Source organism: Centroberyx affinis, unplaced genomic scaffold (assembly GCF_046629955.1).
Source record: "Centroberyx affinis isolate AG114_WGS23_722 - 3 ecotype Tasmania unplaced genomic scaffold, CSIRO-AGI_Caff_v1 ptg002607l_1, whole genome shotgun sequence".
NCBI lineage: Eukaryota > Metazoa > Chordata > Actinopteri > Beryciformes > Berycidae > Centroberyx > Centroberyx affinis.
The window spans coordinates 819,744-838,723 of NW_027280806.1; the positions used below are offsets into that span (position 1 = coordinate 819,744).

The 18,980-nt window shown below is 42.9% G+C and overlaps 1 protein-coding gene across 1 annotated transcript in view; it reads left to right on the forward strand.

Moving 5' to 3' along the window:
• nell2a (neural EGFL like 2a) overlaps window positions 1-18,980 on the forward strand; it is a 63,715-nt gene that overhangs the window by 17,473 nt on the left and 27,262 nt on the right. The window contains exons 9-13 of the mRNA XM_071534706.1: window positions 1,302-1,404; window positions 3,495-3,586; window positions 5,300-5,405; window positions 6,106-6,234; window positions 17,211-17,336. Coding sequence (XP_071390807.1) covers window positions 1,302-1,404; window positions 3,495-3,586; window positions 5,300-5,405; window positions 6,106-6,234; window positions 17,211-17,336 — 556 coding nt within the window. The remainder of the gene's footprint in view (window positions 1-1,301; window positions 1,405-3,494; window positions 3,587-5,299; window positions 5,406-6,105; window positions 6,235-17,210; window positions 17,337-18,980) is intronic.

Here is an 18,980-nt window from a genome sequence, read left to right on the forward strand (position 1 = left end):
GGAGAGGACTCAATTTTAACTGTGTGTCGGTGACACTCTTGATGTATGTATATGTGTGTGCGTGCATGCTTGTGTGTGTGCAAGGTTGTGTGAGTGTGTGTGTGTGTAGAAATAAATTAACAAATAAATTAAGTGTGTGTGGGCGTGTACCTGTGTGAGTGTTTGGTGTGTGTGTGTGTCTGTGTGTCGAATGAATGTGCGTATACATGCTTGTGTGTGTGTGTGTGTGTGCAAATGTCTGTGTCTGTGTGTGTGCGTCTGTGTGTATATACGAGCGTCTGCATTTAGACACACGGTCAGTGCTCCCATTGTGGGTGTTGCCTTTTGTTTTGCTCCCTCGTTCATCAAGTGTGTGAGGGGTGGGAGGTTGGGTGGGGGGTTGGTGGGAGGTTGGGTGGGGGTAGGTGGTTGTTCGGGTGGCGGGGCGGTTGGAGGTAGGTGGGGCAGGGTGCAGGAGCCCCATTGTCGACGGCTTACATTCTCATTATTCCCTTGGATTAGATGAGGGTTGCCCCAGTTACCCAAGAAAAGATACTGTATTGAAAACATCCACAGTTCCCAGGATTAGACACGTCAACAACAGTACTTAGTAATGCTGGATTCTCTCAAGGGTCTACTTTGCTTTGCACCAAGTGTGAATAATTACAAAAAGAGAATTAGAAGCGATAGGAGATCTGGGCTTGTACCACATCAGCAAACAGATTTCACCCCCTGTCACTCTCCTTGGCTTCGGAACACAAATCTCATTCGCAGCCACTGAACCCCTCCAACTAGCCAATGAGATGCGTTTGCGCGCCACTACCCAACTTGCAACAGTAGGAAATCACATATCTCTCAGTACATCGCACCTAATTGCTCTTGACAGATGATAATTATCATCAGGGATTTGTTCTGCCCACTCATCCAATGAAATCTCTCCATTCTCCGGGAACCGTGTGGCGCCCATTCTGGGCTGCAATTATGGAATCAGATGGGATATGTTCCTTACCTTATGTGTGGCAATTAGCTGCGACCTTTCAAATCCAAAGGTCATGCATTAAGATGTTATCAATTATGTGGATCAGTTTCATAGATGTTAATGTCACAGAGCTTTCATCCATGGAAGCAATGTTAATTATCAGCACAGCCTGAGAAAGCAGGAGATAGCGCTTAAAGATATTAGACTCAATTATTTAAATGTTCAAAATGTTCTTCAGCTTATTGTGTAGATGTATTTTATGGCTAGATCTCTGGGAAGGGGGCTTCTGTCTGACAGTGGATGTCATTTTGAGCGAAGTGCTGTGTTTCTCTCTCTCTATCAGAATGGCACGGTGCAATGTGAGGCCATCTCCTGCCCTCCCCCTCAGTGCCCGGCGGGCACAGCGCCTGCCTACGTAAAGGGTGCCTGCTGCAAGGAGTGCCAGCGTGAGTGGAGTACCCTTAACCTCCTCACCCTCCTACACTCATACAATCATGTACACAATTGCACACAAACTCACACACACTCACACACACACACACCACCAAAACAACCTCCACCACCACCAGATTTAGAGCGCACATCACACCCCCACAAGGGCTGCCTGACAACTGACCAGGGCTCTGCTGTGTTGCTAAGCTACCTCCTAACATGGCTCCTGAGATGGGTCCATCCTTTTGCATATACATGGACCAATCAATTATTCACTAGCTGGCTTCAAAACACAGATGGCCACCAGTCACACAGACAGGAGCCAATAAATCTGGGATCGCAGCATGTGATGTAAACTAGCTCCTATTTATGGAAAACAGGGTGAGGTTGTGAGTAAAGTGAAGGAAAGAAGGAAATCTCAAGAGCTTGGAATGATGCAAAAAGCACGCTCACTGGCATTGGCATATTCTTGTGCAGAATATGAACCATTAAGTTAAATGTCCATTTGTGTTTTTATTTTTTTATTTTTTATTTTTTTTACTTTTGAGCATCGATATGTTCTTGCTGGATAAATAATTCTGTTTCATCACATATCTACATAGATGGTCTGTTTTTCCATAAGACTCCGAGCTCAGCGCTGAACTCTTATTATCCTCCTCACCGCACAACTCTGCATCTCATATTCTCTCTATTCCCTTTTCAATACAAAATGGATTTCAGAGGATATTAGCTTTACTCACCCCATTCTTCTATTTTCTTTTTTTTTTTTTAAGATTATTTTTTAGGATATTTTTGCCTCCATTAGATAGTTCAAAGTTCAGAGAGACAGGAAAGACTTGACCCAATGCCCCCAGATAGATTTGATGTATTTGCTTTTTAAAAGCAGTAAGAGTCAACCTATGGAAGGATTTTATTAGCTGCATTCAATACCAAAAAGACATGCTCTCAATAGCTCATGGTCTCTAATGTGGTTCAAAGATAGCTACATACCATATGATTGTTACAAGCATATAGCATATGGTATGTATTTTTAGTAGACCTTGCTCTACATGTGTAAATTGAATTCACTTTAGAACTTGAACACTACACACTCCCACACACTGCTGCTGTTGATCCTCATGCTTCCTTCCTCATGCACCAGGCTGGATTTAACTCTTTATCAACAAGAAACCAGAAACTAATCAGCTTGTGCCGGCGTCACTTCCACTGACCCGGGGGTCACAGCTGCAACACAGGAGTTTAAAGTATGACTCCTAATCTGTTGTCGTGTTACATAAATATAAACAAGTAGCAGGTAATCCCCTTTAACGCAACACCCCTGTGTTCACTTATCTCAACGAGGTAGACAAACACACAGCTAATTACGCATGCTCCGGCTTTGGAGAGATGAGTGCCGCTCATTTCCCACTACAAAGACACGATTCGCTCTCCAAATTAAAGCCTTATCTCGCCGCACAAGGCCTCGCGGGGAGGAGTTCTAAGTCTGTTTTTGATGGTCTGTCAAGTAGAACGTCAAATGGCTCTTTCAGAAGTCCGTCCCTTTCATGATATGCCGCTTTGTGATAGGGCCTGACCTAGGGTGTCAATCATTTCGCTTCCTCACATCTGTCTGAATCTGTCTGACCCCCACTCCTCATCAAACAGAGACTTTCTGCCCAAGTGATTATTATTTCACCTCCCTACCATGATACATATAGGTTCTCCATCACTGCCACATTATACACTGCTTGATTTGGTTTGTATTGATTTATCTGCTGACTGCTTTATCTGCTGACTGCTTTATCTGCTGACTGCTGAAAAAATAACATAATGTGTAACTAAAATCATTAACAATGTCACAATGAAATGAAAGTAATCTCATGAATGTCATGGGAGATTTAACATAATGTATTCAAAAAATGTGGGGAATTGCATTAAAAATAAATCACAATCATGGACAGAATACAAAAAGTACATATTATAATCTTGAATGTGATCTCAATGGAATATGGTGTCAAGGGCACACTCTGTATGTTCGTGTGTGTGTGTGTGTGTGTGTGTGTGTGTGTGTTTGTGTGTATGCTCATGATCTTTCTGTGCTCATGATCTTTCTTTCTACTACTAGCTGTCTGCCTGTTTGGTGGTAGAGAGCTGGTGGAGGGGAATCAGAAGGCTGTGCGCGACTCCTCTGGCAGGTGTCTGCTGTTTGAATGCAGGGTAAGTCATGTCGACGCACACACACACACACACACACACACACACACACACACACACACACACACTCACACACATATGGACAGAGATAGAGAAATTGAGAGAGAGAGGGAGAAACACACATACTTCTTCAAAACGATTTAGAAGTTTAGAAGTAGACACCACAATTACTCATGTAACCAAGCACTTCAACTCTATTAATTTTCATCTTGCGGTGTGTGACAGCTCACTAAATACTCATTCCATAGCCACGCTGGCCCATCCCGGGAGGCTAAATCAAGCCTAAACGAGCCAGCGTGCTAAGTTGTCCACTTCGGCTGAATTTATTGATCTGGCTTGTCAGCTTCTTTTACATGACTTAAAGAAATGGGCCAAATGCTCCTAATTGAGTTAACATTTGGAGGCCATAGCAACACACCTGTCAATCATGAGACACCACAGGCATTGTTCAATACCCATAATCAGATGCCACTGCGGTTCCAAATCGTATTTAAAATCCTGTTAATTATTCAAAGCATTTGCTTTTGTCTGCCTGGAGCACCAGACGGGTGGGTTTCTTACTTTTGGGGGCAATTCACTTGATCGCATCATACCAGGCAAGCCCAATCAATCACAGAAAAGTGATTTGAAGTTTATAATCACGCAGGTCTATCGTATAAACCAGTTCCCGTATGAATGCTGCAAAGCTCCAATAGATACTGCAGTTTTGGACAGCTGTCTGGCTGCCGTGCTCACACCTGGCCCATCTGTAGTCCCAGTTAAGTGACTGGCAGTCCCAGACAGATCAAAGGAACGGGGACGGGGTGCACTGTCAGTCAGTCTACTGCTGCAGACTCCTGCAGGCTCCCCCTGACAGCTGCTTGTCACGCCTCTGATCTCCTGTCTGCCTGCTGGCTGCAGGGGGGGTGCAGGTTTTGGGTGGTGGGTGGCAAGAAGGAGGGGAGAGGGGGGTGTGTTTGATAAGTTGTTTGTTAACTTTTGGGGGAAGTTTTTTTTTCTCTGAATTTTGCACAAGCATGTGTTTGACTTGAACAGTGTTGTGGATGGTAGCGAGCACATATGTAGCAGCAGCCGTGAAACCTCATCTTCGAGACAAATTGGTTTAGGATTAGCCTTATGTTGCCCCTTGCTTGCATTGTAAAACGTGCCATAAAAAGCAATGACATGTCTTAACTTTCCACTCTAAAGCATGCGTGTTCTACAAATAGATAGAGTAGGCCTGTTGTCTTTGTCTAACTGTGTCTTGTGTTAATGACTCTGAATTAGCATCAGTCAGAGAGACAGGGATGAGATCATTAGAGAGACCTGCCAAAGACATGCTGGGAAAAGGAACTCCCTAATCAGGTTTTACACTCTGACTAAACACACATGCAGGGATAATCCAGAAGATTGATTCCACAGGATTTTCTGTTTGTATAACGAAGATACATCATAAATCATGGTCTATATTGCTCAGATAACAGGAGAAGAGAATAGGAAAGGTTTACTCTTCCATAAGTAGTACCAAGTCCAGACAAAACTGCTATTGACCAATGATTATGTCAGAGTAATTGGGTTGTAATGAACAGAGAGGGAGGAAGGAGAGTGAGGGAGTGAGAGAGGGAACACAATAGATGGATAATTACCTTCATAATTACATCCAGGCCTTATCAAATGAAGGGGAGCAGAGCAGGCCCAGGATGTAGCTCATGGGGACTGTGTCTCTGACCGTTTCAGGACAGGACCATGCATCGAGTGGTCCTCAACGAGCCTTGTCCCGAACTCAGCTGCCCGGAGTCGGAGCAGATCACCTTGACTGACAGATGCTGCAAAGTCTGCAGAGGTATGGAGGGTTGTGTTGTCTTATCCTTGTAACGTGATTATTTTTAGCCATTATTTCCCGAGGCAAGTTATCTGAGATCTTATTCTTATTCATGTAACAACATTGTAGAGAGATCTTCAAATCGACAAATAGCTTGCAAATGAAATGGTGTTCAAGATATGAGCCTTTTATTTTCTCACATCATTGTATGTTATTAATAATCTTAATTACTCATAAGATAGAGAGAGATAGACAGACAGACAGACAGACAGGCAGACAGACAGATAGATAGATAGATAGATAGAATACTTTACTGTCCTCCAAGAGACAATTTTGTCTTCATAGCCTGTAAAACATATTCGCACTAGAGATATGATGATTTTTTATGATGTCTACAGTAAATCATTCATATAATCTCACTCATTCATGTGACTGAGTCGTACTAATTTGCACTTTTAGCTCAGAGCAAATCTATTTCTAGTGACAGTGAATTATTGTTTGTGATAATTCTGAAGTCAGAAGTATAGTAAGAGAAATTACAGCAAAATTTATGTTATTGTGCGCCTAACGTGTCTGAGGAAGAGGTCACGGTCAGGATACTCAGAGAAAAGGTTGCGCGGCAAGAACATAACCTTTCCATTGCCCCCGTATCCCTCCGTCACTCCAGCTCTCCTCTTCTGTCCTCTGGGCCTCAACCTTTTCCTCTCCGTCCCTCCTGTAGGTCACGACTTCTGCTCGGAGGGCCACGGCTGCATGGAGCACTCCGACTGCGTGAATCTGGAGGCAGGAGACTGCTGCGTCTGTAAGGATGGCTTCCGCCCACTGCGAGACGATAATGCCTACTGTGAAGGTACGGCGAGGCTCCCAATAATGAACCTCCACTTTTAGACAAAGTTTCTTCGCCCTCCGAGAGTGACTGAATGTCTGGTTGGTTTTAGCGAAGGAAAGGTTGAATCGAAGAGGTCGTGAGAGAAGCTCTGCTCAGTGCTTTCTCCTTTGTCAGGGCCTGATAGATTGGATTCAGTGTTCTTGCTTCACTGCGGCACGTACCGCTGCTGTCATGTTGCTCTGATTGCTTTGTCTCAGCCTGCTCTCATGAAATTTTGTGAAATGAGCATGATGTCTTAAAATGCAAATAATGTGCTGCGTGCATAAAAATTGAGAGAAATGACGTTTCCCCACCATGGAAAGATTATGTGGTGGAGACACGACTAGAAACAGTTAGTGTGACATTGAAATAGTGCTGCGGAAAGTAAGGGTGTGGCGGTGGATGGGCTATGCATTTGCCTTCAACTCCTAGGTTCAATTACCAACTTGTGCAAAGTTTTCCACTATGAATGCAGTTTCAATTTTAAGCGAAAGTTTTACTTATTTAACCATGACCAAAACCTTACCCTAACCTTAAAGGTGTTTTTTAAAGTTTTTCCAATCGTCTGGGTTGCTCCTCTCCTTTCCATTAGTCCTGCTGGTGTCTGCACACAGTCAGTGTATTTGGAGATATCGGGGCTCATTTTCTCATCCTCAGAGGAAGCCATTTGCTGCCATTCATTCTTGTACAGTATGAAAAACAAATTCCACAGACTTGAAAATTGCCCGAGTTAGGTAATCCATCACAGTAAACATGAAGCCTTAATTTTGTTTCTCTGTTTTATCGTTGTTTCATTGTGCCCGAGTTGAGTGTCTTCCTTTCAGTGCGTGCATTATGTTACGCTCTGCTTACTGTAAATCAGCTGAACCCAACAGGGAGAAATGAAAGTCTCCTCCAGGAAATAATCCCTCAAATAGATGTTGCCTTACAAAATTTATTGTCATATCCGTGTCTTCTAATTTGGGCCATCTTTGTTAGTTGGGACAGCAGTTAATTTCAAGCTAGGTTTGAAGCCAATTTTAAAAACAACAAAAAACAAGTATATCTTAAAAAAAATCTAACTACATACAGCATGTATTGCAAAATGATTAGGGGGATGTAAACTAGATGTAGACAACAGTAAATGTGCTATGACTCTAAATGACAGCAGTATTCTCCTTTAACCAAAGTGTTGTAGTTGCCTAAACCTGACCTAAGCTTAACCCTATTACCTTAACTTAAATTGCTTTACTTGCCTAAACTTCACCGTTAGCTAACCATGTCATGTGATGAACATTTCACTAAATTTTGAGCGACTGTGTTGTTTGTCTTCTTGTAGTCAGTCAGTTCAGTTTTGATACGAACACATGCTGAAGGTCTTTATGTCTCAGTGTGTTCAGTGTCACTCTGCAAGTATGAGTGATATTTCATAAGCGGAAAGCGATTAAAAGTCATGCCATCCATCATCGGTCAGGGCATTCATTACTGATTGCATGCCAGGGCTCAGATGTCTCCATCCATGTTGCAAAAACGCAATGTGATTGATCACATTGTAGTGCTGTTCTCTTATAAAAACAGATGATGTTTTGCTTGATTGCCATTTGGGCGCCCCACTTTAGATGATTGAAACACATGTGCTATACTTAGTTGAGCAGGTTATTTCATGTGGCCTGTTGTTAGTGGAGCTATGAAAAATCCGCTTACACATTCCGAGTTCAAACGTTCAGACGCTAATTTGATGGTGCACCAGCTGAATTTCTCTTCTGACATCTTGTATGATATTTACCAGAAGCTTCTTTAGACATATCGTTAAAAAAGTGCTGACTTTATCTTCCGCAATGCTGTCTTGCAGTAAAATTTGCAGTAAACATCAAGTCATAACCGCTGTCCCAGTGCATCTCTGGTAATATTAAGCAAACATGGGCTCAGATCAAAGTTATTACAGATATTTCCACAGATGACCTTGACAGCCACCCTGCAGACAAGCCATCAACATCCCACTGCTTTGCTCTTTCTTTGTGTGTTGTGCACGTTTTAGCACATGTATGCGTTTGTGTGTACATGTGTTCTTGGTCTATTTTTATCTATATTCAACACACTCCCTCTAATTTCTTTTCTGCCACCTTCATCAAGATGAGGTAAATGTGTCTGCTGCATATGCTTTTTGTTGCTGTAACCAAGGAGTGAAGTCACATATGAAAGAGCACCAGTTCCCGACCTCTCCAGATCTCATATTGACATACAGCATATGAGCAGTTGGCCAGGTAATTAGTCTGTCTTAGAGAATCTCCGTAATTGAAGATGCTATCAGGAGTTTCTGTCTTAAATTAATGGGGAATAATGCTCTGGGCTCTAGGTTATGCTACCATGGTAATGTTGGCGTCACTCACCATAATGGAGTGTGATGCAGCAGTGTCCATGCTGTCTTTAAAAACATCATTCAGGTACACTTTGACCCTCCGTTTGGCCTTGGACCTGTGGGTAAAACTTTGTAATTGGCTTTAAACACCCATTATTCATTGAAGTGTCAAAGAGTAAGATTAAACATGATGAGAAATATTTTGTCTCTTAATTGCTCTTGTGCCGAGGCTGCATTTTTTCTATATGAGCACTCACACTCTATCATTGTAATGCAATAAGAAACGTGCTTAAAATACCTAACAACAGTCTTTTCCTTTTTGCAACTTGGTTGCATTTTGTTTTTGTGATCATGTTTGTAATAGCTGAGCTCACCGAATATTTTCAGCAGTTCATTGTTGCAGAAATAAAGAGACAGACAGAGTAACCCATCCCATTACCAGTGTGAAACTGAGAACTAGCAGACAGACTTGTGCCTCGAACATCGACACTTCAGACCAACACTATTCATCTCAAGAGCCGCCTGACTCTCGCCATGAAATTGGATGGGGGTGTGTGTGGTGAGTGTTTGCATCAGAGACTGCACAGGGAACCTGAAATGGACTCAATTTGCTGATGTTGTTCTCTCAAAGGCAATTGATTTTTTGTGTGTCTCTGGAAATCTCTTACTCTTTGAGTGTTTGTGTGTCCTGTGAGAAAAAAGGACTGTCTTGCTGAAATAGTTGCATTGAGGATCCTGTGGGAGGATGAGAGAATGTTTGTGTTCACGTAATAGATATAGCATTTTGTGGTTGAGAGGTGGTATACAGAAAGATGATTGAAATTGCCTGCTTTCGATTCTAGGTGAGTTTCAATACAATAGTGCCACAGAGATGAGATGAGAAGTCCAACTTACAAGCAATTTTATGTATTGAACACAGTAGGGAGATCATAAAGCAGAAAGATCATAAAGCAGAAAGACTTGTGTGCACGCTGCATACATGCACACAGACACACACACACAAACACACAGAGGCACACACACAAACATGTAAGTCTGCATGCATGTGTTTGCATACACATGTATAAGCATACATACACATGCACGCATACACACAATACACACACACACACGCACACACACACACACACAAACACACACACACACACACACACGCACCAGTTTTTAGGGTCCTGTCAAACATCAAGATAAGCATCACAAAAGGAAAAGACAGATACTAGCTCTTTAAAACACTCCTAGGTCAGAGATGGGCTCAAAATAGCCGATGAGATCACTTCTGTGTAAATTTTTCATAGAAGCAGCAGTAGGGAAAACTCAGGGGGATACTATCCCCGCCTTTGTGTAAGTATGTGTGTGCGTGTGTGTGTGTGTGTGTGTGTGTGCAGGTGCATGTGTTTGAGTGCTGCTTTCTCAAACAGAAAAGGAGTCCAATTTTTCTCCATCCTGTCCTCACAGCGCCGTCAGGCTGAAGGCTTATTTTCCAACATGCAGCGCCATGCGTGTGTTTAAGATAGAATTAGACAGAGGGGCAAGCTGTGCAGAAGTGACAGACTGTGTGATTGTCTCTAAATTGAACAATCAGTATAGTTCAACATGTTGAGATAATACCATTATTCATCTCAGCATCGTAGAGGACTGGAGGCATAGAGACATCTTCCATTGTTGTCTCGTTTTGAAACGCCCTACTTTATGAATTTCCCTTCAGGTTTTGTCAAAAAGAATGGCTTCTTGGGAGTTTTTTTATAGTTCCCATGTGGGAAATGTGAAATACGATATGATGATCTGTCGAATTGAGGCAATGGCAAGAGAAAAAGCATAAAAAAGGATTTTTATTTTGATGGATAGGGTATTTGCAGGCAATTTGCTGATAATGTCAGGGTCATTTCAGTCTAGACCCTACTTGTGTAAGCCAATTGTTTTTTAAATAAGTCTACACCGCTCATACACAGAATGGGGTTTTATGTTTAGTAGCCTGTAAGCCATGACAGTGTGAGTGTGTGTATGTGTGGGTACACACACATATGTGTGTGTGTGTGTGTATGTGGGTGTGTTTGTGTGTTTGTGCGTGTTGCTGCATATTTGTTTGTGTGTAAGCGTATCCTGTGTGAACACAGACCGGTCTGATTGGCGCTGCTGTTTTGTGAATGTCACAAGGTGGCAGCAGGCTAATTGGCATTGACTGAAGAGCGCGGCCCATTCCAAAACCCAATCACTGCTGGGATGAGCCCCGAGCCTCTGGGCTCTCCCACCTGCTAGGGCCCTGACCCGCAAACACAGAGAGGAAACATACACACACACACACACAGACACACACACACACACAAACACATTCACACTTTGACCAGCTGTGTGTTTAGTCGCACACCACCTCTGTAACCCGCTGAAATGTCACCCAAAACAGACAATCCTCCCATCATCCAGACAAACCTCTCCAGTGCAAATAACAGTATTTCACTGCTACTCCACCAGCAGCCTTCAAATGCCACCTGAGACAAGTCTCCTTTCTGCTTCTTTTCCGGCTGGGATCACACTTAATGCATCGAATGCGTTCCGCTCGGATGGAATTTTATTCATTTCGAATGAAAGAATCCGTTACCGCTGCATCGTTCCGTTGCAGATGCATTACCTTGTGATGAAGGTGTCACACGCATTGCAATTATTCTGCTTATGTGTTGATAATGCGTACATAAACTGAAACAAATGCTTTTTGCTAGCTCTCTGTGAAGTTTTCATGATGAACACATCAATGAATCAAGAGTTTTACAATGTGATACAATGAAATTTTACATTGTAAAATTGCAGTCAAGGTCTTTGATGGACTGGCGACCTGTCCTGGGTGTTTTCCGGCCTTCTGACCAATTTGCTGGGATAGGATGTAGCTTGCTGTGACCCTGAAATGTAATAAGCAGGTAAAGAGAATGAATCAATGAATGAATAGTACATTCGACAACCACATGTAATGAGTTTAAGATCAATAAGCTCGAGCCCCAAGATCCTTACGTAGAACTCCTCACACAGTTACAGTTAACAGCTGCCGCGGTTACCGCATTACCACGGTAACGCAATCACGTCACACCCACCGCAGAGTCAAGCTGATCACCGCTTCACCGCTGGGTTTTTTTTGCCGTTTATTTTAGGCCTATTGTTTATGTTCCAATTTTTGCTTGTAAATGTTATGTGATCTGAAATAAATGCAATACTATTTTTTAAATAATAATAAAGATTATTATAATTGTGTAGCCTATTTTCGTCACGCCATGTGTTCGAAAGTTTCCACTCACAGTTGCGCAGTTAACATTCTGATCGGAGAACGTGCCACCCCCCAGAGTGTGCTTTGCAACTGTTGGCTACGTAAAGTTTTCACTTCAAATTAGGATAAAAACATGGATCTTGTAGCGAAACCCAACATTACTTCCCCTATTTGGGAACATTTTGGCTTTGAGCCTGATGAAGACGGAAAGCCAAAGAATTTGGATGAGGCAGTGTGCCGAAGAAAATCAACGTCATGCGAGGAAACACGACAAATCTAGCATCGCATCTTAGGACCACTCATCGCCCGTTATACGATGCAATGAAAGGCACCCCATCTACCTTGGGAGGTACCGGCTCAGCACTATGTCAGTTAGGAGTCTCCGAGGCATTTGCCAGAGTGACTAAATACAACCAGGACAGCAACAAGTGGCGAGCACTTACAACAACAATTTAAACACTGTTTAAATTTTTTTTTATGGCGGTTATACCGCAACAATTTGAATGGCTTTGCTAATTTGTGCGGTAAGGAAAAAATCAATACCACGGCAGCTCTAAGCAGCACAAATGTGTTACACATGAAGTGTGATCCTGGCGTCAGCCTCACATGCAGCTCTGATAGCTCTTTCCGTTCCCTGTTACTTGTTGTGTAGACCTCTGGCCCCCAGGCTAGGCTCGGTCACAGAGTGATGGGTGATTGATGGTGATGTTGCATCGATTCACGCGCGGCGGAAAATCTCCTCCAGATTAATGAGAGCCATGATGGAGAGCAAAGCCCACTCGCACTCGTCGCCTAATGTGTGTGATCGTTTGACTTACTGCATGCTGCACGGCATAAACAAGGCAGTTTAGTCTATGAGATGCATGGGGCTTTATATAAGTCCTACTAGTGCAGAGTGTGTTAGTTGTATGTTAATGCGTATGCACACACACACACACACACACACACACACACACACACACACACACACACACGCTTTCATGATATGAGAGGCTACCTGCAAGGGCAAGTAGATGTTCGCATATTAGGACCCATGAGTGTTTTTAGATTAAATGGAACTTTAATGATCCCTATGGGGAAATTGTTGTGTTGTAATGTGTGGAATGTGCAGGGATTGACTGCACAAAAAAGCAATAACACATTCACACACGCTCTCCTATGCACCTACTCCCACACACACACACACACACACACACTCACACACACTCCTCCAATCCTGTTCCTTATTTGATGTTCATTGTTCTAAGTCAGGTAGCAGGCTTCTAAGTGTTTACAGTGATTGATCACACTGTGAGTGTCTGGTATTTAGACAATGACTGTGCTCTCAGAATGCAGATTTTCACTCTTGTTGCCTCCTAATGGGATTCTTTCCACTCAGTCATCTTAATTGGCTCCTGCTCTCGCCCAAATTGGCAGCAACGTTTTGCATATTTGTTGGGGTCTTTTTGAGCCTGTTTATTTAGGAGTGATTGGCCAATTTGGTATGTTGAAAAGATACTGAAAAAACTTTTCTCTGGAATCGTGTCCGTTTAAAGCACAAGCAGCAAAGCATGTGATATCCGTAGTTCATGTTTAGGTAATTGCTCAGAAAGGAGACTATGAGCTACTCTGTTCCTTTTCAAAGAAACATATTTTGTCTGAGTTTTGCCTCATTTTGATCTCGTTTAAAACAGATGAAAATAATCATTGGCCCTAAAGATTGCAGCAATAATGGAGCAAGCTGATAAAAAAACATCCCACTCCTTTGTCATTTACAGCAATTTGCTACTGAATGAGAGAAAGCGGAGCGTATTTGATTTCACTTGCAGAACTGACTTTCCCAGAATCCACCCTGCATGACAAATTGCAGCAACACAATGTGACCAATTTCCAAACATACAAAGCTAACAGCCCTCAATTCTCCAGCCTTTAGAAAATAAAATGAAAGGAAAAATTGCAATGTTACAATGTAGTCTAACCTGGGTTGTGTTCAATCTACTTGTAATTAACCTATTCAGGAAGAAGATCCTCTCTAAAATTGTTATTAAATAGAATTATTAATGTTAAAATGTTTTTTTTTGGTTCATGAAAATGTTATTGATTAGATAAATCGCAGTGAATTTGGTGCCATTTTCCAGTGAATCACAAGACATTTGAAATTGAATTGATTGATTGAATTGAAAGGGAATCGGCCCTAAAAACATATAGACATTGACTGAAATCCCTCTGAACCAAAGCAGCCTTCTCCAGACGTTCCAAACACCAAGAATCATTTAGTCTGAATGAAACTCATCTGAACTAAACAGGCTTCCTCTAAAACCTTTCTACACCCATGAAGAACCAAGGCCAGTAGGACAGTGTTCGGCCAGTAGGGACAGCTCTTTGTCTCTCTGCTCTTTCCTCTGACTGCTATCTGGCCATGAGGGAACTGGCTGCTGAGGAATATCAGACAATGTTTTGGCAAGCCTCATCTCTCTGCCAGTTATTGCAAATCATCTGCTTGAGTAAGTGAACTGGGGAGGGCGGGTATATAGATGAGAAAAAAAGAGAGAGAGAGAGGGAGAGAGAGAGATGGCTGGCTAGCGGGCTGGCTGGCTGGCTGGCTGGCTGGCTGGGAGAATGGCACAGATTCGGGTGTCTTTGTGGGACATCCAAAGGCAATGGCAGTGTTATCTCCCTACTCCCAGACCTTGGTGTACTGTAGTATGCAACACAGATAGTGAGGACGCTCCCTATTAGAATCTACACACTATGCAAGGGGAGAGGGATAAGCTGCTATTCCCTGTTTAAATTGTAGTGGGATGACCAGGATGAGCAATAGTGGGAATACGAAAAATGGCAGAATAGTTATGACCTCTAATGATATAACTACACTTGGTGATAGTGTGTAGCAAACATAAACAGTGGAATAAATGGATTTATATGGTAAGTTGCCTTATGACTTGTACAGTTAACATGCATCAGAGCATGCTAAAACAAAGTCTAGGCCTGCATCAGAGTCAACAGTACTAGTCTATATAATATCTGTAGTTTTCTGTGATTGTGGTCTGACAGCAGGCACTAGAGGACCTTCTTGTTTATGAAAGATTAGGACTTTTTTGTCCTAATCATGCAAAGCTATCCACCCTCCACAGGTTTGACTATGATTGATTCAGTTGTTACGGTGGAGTATGAATGCACAAAGGAGAAATAGCCCACAATCGTTTTGTAGCCATCCATCGTGGCGTGCCAACGGTTTGACCCAGAGTGCTCCATTCAGCGATAAAAGCCGCCGCAGACTCTTAGCCAGCCTCTTTATGGTGGCGCGTCACGTGTGTCCATGTGGCAGGCCAATCAAGAAAATGGAGTGTGTTAATGGAGATGGAGATGGTCTCACCCCCCCACGCTTCGCTCGGCACCCCTCGTCATCTCACCTCCTAACATATTGTTTTAGCAAACGTAACTGGTGTCACCGGGGGTGAGATGGATGGTGTCTTACAGTTAATAGCCTCTAAATCAAAGCCGCCGCCACGGCCAGCCAATCAGAAACCTGGAAAAGTGTCACCTAAGACCTCTGTTCAAGGTTACCGCTGCAGTTGCAGTTGCCTGTTGAGAACGGAGAGCGAATCAGCTCTCTCGCTTTCTGTCTCTCCACCGACAGTTAATACCTCTCACTGCACTCTTTCTACTTATATTCCTCTGCCATCTAAATCTCATTTTCTCTGTCTCTCGCTTGCTATCGCAGTCGTTCACTCTCTCTGGCTGTCTCGCAACACTCCACACTTTTATGCCTGGCTCTCCCTCATTCTACGTCTTTTTGTCTTTAATCCACTTCTTCACCTGCCCTTTTCTCTACTCATCCCTCTACCTCCCTCTGCCCTCCCTCCATCTGTCTCTCTCACTCACTATCTCAGTCATTCACCCTCTCTTTGTCTATAGTTTCTCTCTGGCTGTACAGTAGCTCTACGTCACTCTATCTTTGTCTCTAATCCACTCCTTGTCTGTTCCTGCCCTGTTGTCTGTCCTTACTTCTACCTCCTTCCTCCCCTCCCTTTCTCTCGCTTTCTCTCTCTCTCAAACCCAGTCACACAGTTTAATTAGTCTCCATTCATTTAGCGAAGGACACATGTGCTTTCATAGGTGTCTGCTGATTGTCTGCGGCTTCGTATAGCCAACGCGAGTTTGAATAGATGGAGGGATCAACTATTGATGAAGCCGTGAAAGGAAAGACTAAGGAAGGGTGAATGTGAATGGCACAGTTGTAGGCAGGTAGTTTGTGAGGAGGTGGGTGGTGCTTTACCCAAGGACATGTGAGCCGAATGAATGCCAATGCAAATCTATTGAAATTCCATTTCAAGTGTTCTCCGCAAATGCGTCTGGCACAGAACATGTTCAGGGGTGAACGTCCTCTTGGGCTTGCACAGAGACGGAATACGGTGAATGAATAATAAATTAGTAATGTCAAGGACTAGTCGGAGCTTGTCTCTCAAAATTTGTCTCTATTTGACCTGTAACTATCACCAGAAACAAGGCCCGAGAGTATATTACGCAGCTGTGTTTATTAGGTTTGACTTGTGTTTGCATTCTGTTGCATTGGGTTGCATCACATTATCAAGATTATTTTGTTTACCCTGGCAGTAGAGTGCATCTTCTGTTTGATGGTTTGGCATGCAGTTTGTTTGGAACCCAGGAATAGCTGTTTCTAAGGCAACGGCTAATATGGATCCAAATACAGAACTATAAGAATGTATCAGTGGGAAATACAAAAGACTACTGGATTAATGGATATAATTCTAAATCAGTGACTGTGCCTGTATTCAGGGTTAGCATGAAATTTTAAGTACACATGAAGTCCAGAGGAGTGTGGAATGGGTCTGGAGGAAAGTGTCTTGCAAACAGCTGAGTCCCAATTTGGATTCAGTGCTCCACTTTGAATTGATCGAAAGATCCAGTGGTGCAACCTTAAGTGCTTTGGTGCCCACCTCACATGCTCTCTCTGCATTTCCTCAGGGTCTTCCACTGATGAAGACAAAATACCCCTGGGCTTTGTGTGTGTGTGTGTGCATGTGTGTAAGACAGAGAGAGAATGAGAAAGAAGCAAGAAAGAGTATGCAAGCCAGCATGTGAGCAAGCTTGTGTTTGTGTGATTTGTTTATTTGTGCCTGAATATATGCATCAGTGTATTTTTGTCAGCTATACTGTATATATGCATGTTTGCAAATTTTTGCTTGTGCATATGCTCAAGTCTGAAGCCCTTTAATCTGGTTGCATGAACAATATGCCCTCTGTTACTCTGTGAAGCATGTTGTGACAAACCTGTTTTGTTACAGCGACTTGTAAGTAAATTTGACTTGACTTGCCACAAAACCGCAGTGCATTCCAGCTGTCCCTCTCTCTCTCCCATCTCTCCAGATATTGATGAGTGCGCTGAAGGGAAGCACTACTGCAGGGAGAACACCATGTGCGTTAACACCCCTGGCTCCTTCATGTGCATCTGCCATACGGGCTACATCAGGATCGATGACTACTCCTGCACAGGTGAGTTCCTCCGCTGGCCTTCTCACACACTGGAATCAAGTAGAGAAGGCGCCATTTTTTAATATGGCTTTGTGGGTTTCAGCTACAGGAGCCGCTACAGGGAGCCATTTTGCGCGGAGGTTGCTAGAAGTTAGAGACAATTTAATTTGTTGCTTTAGTCGTACACAAGAGGATGCTTTTTTGTTGTTGTATAGGTGTGGAGAGGGGGGAGAGACACACAGACATGCAGAGATTCACAAGGAAGATATGACTTTTTATTCAGACTGTGAGATTCCAAAGCGAGGCATTTTATATGCAGAAGTTATTGGCAGTTAGAGATTATTTAATTTGTGCCTTTAGTCATACACAGGAGGGCGATTTTTGGTTGTGTGACAGTAAATTTGTTGGGCCAAGAGACACACAGATATAGAGGGAGAGAGAGAGAGAGAGAGAGACAGAGAGAGAGAGGCAGCCAGACAGTCAGAACGGCACAGTGAATTATCAGTGTCAGAGCGCAGAGTGAGACAGTTTAAGGCAGCTGTGTAATAGAATGTCATGTTCTGACAGAGAGAGATACTTATCATACGAATGCTTTACACCTGTAAAATGCACTGTAAACCTTGGCCATGTGCTACACTTTCTTTCCTTTTTTTTCGCCATGTGCCACACTTCAAATTCCAGAGGGTGGTGAATCTGTCACTGTTACCCTGTGATTATGCGCAGTCCATTCATTTAATATGCATAGGGATGAATGTCAGGGTTTGATTTGCTCCTATTGGTTTTGCTCTGATTAGCAGTGGCACATTAAATGAAACACACACACACACATACACACACACATACAAATCAATACCAGCCTTGCTACTTTATGATTCAGCAGAAGCATTGGCATAAAGTGTCGAATCAATTTTGGAGAGTGTTTCCTTTGTGTAGATTACAAAGCGCATCTCTCTCTCTCTCTGTCTCTCTCTCTATATCTCTCTCTATTTATCTCTCTCACTGCTTTGGTATAATAACTATATGTTTGAGAAATTCCATAATCACACTTGTTCATTCTGTAAGAAAGTGTTATTGTGCATCTCTAAACTCCATTATATTGTGAGACAAGGCTATTATTTGTTATTTGACATATTTGCAAGTTGCAACTTTGAGCTCATTAAAGGGAGTTCCCATAGTTTGTGTGAAAACTTTTGTCCTTTGAAAACTTGGAAAAAAAAATGGAAGATATATGAACTGCAGGCCTCTTGAGAAGTGTCAAAGTGTCTGCGGTCTACATTTCTGCCTTCTGTGTGTGTGTGTGTGTGTGTGTGTGTGTGTGTGTGTGTGTGCGCGTGTGGTTGTGTGTGTGGTTGTGTTTGAGTGCGTGGGTGTGTGTGTGATAAGGAGAAAGAAAGTCACTGAGAACCTGCGAAACAGAGAGACTGTGAGTGGAGGCGGAAGGCCCTTTTGTTCCTGATCAAAGCTGAAACCAAAGTCAATCTAAAAAGCAAACCAAATCAATCTAAGAAGATTGCATGGATGATTCACTATCTTTATTCCCTGTCTCTGTTGAGCGTGATTCTGCTAGTAGCCCTGCTTGTTCATATCAGCCTTTGTCCTTTATCGTTTGTCTTCAGGTTACAATAGTTGAGAATGCTACAAATATTCCTACACAGGAGAGACAGG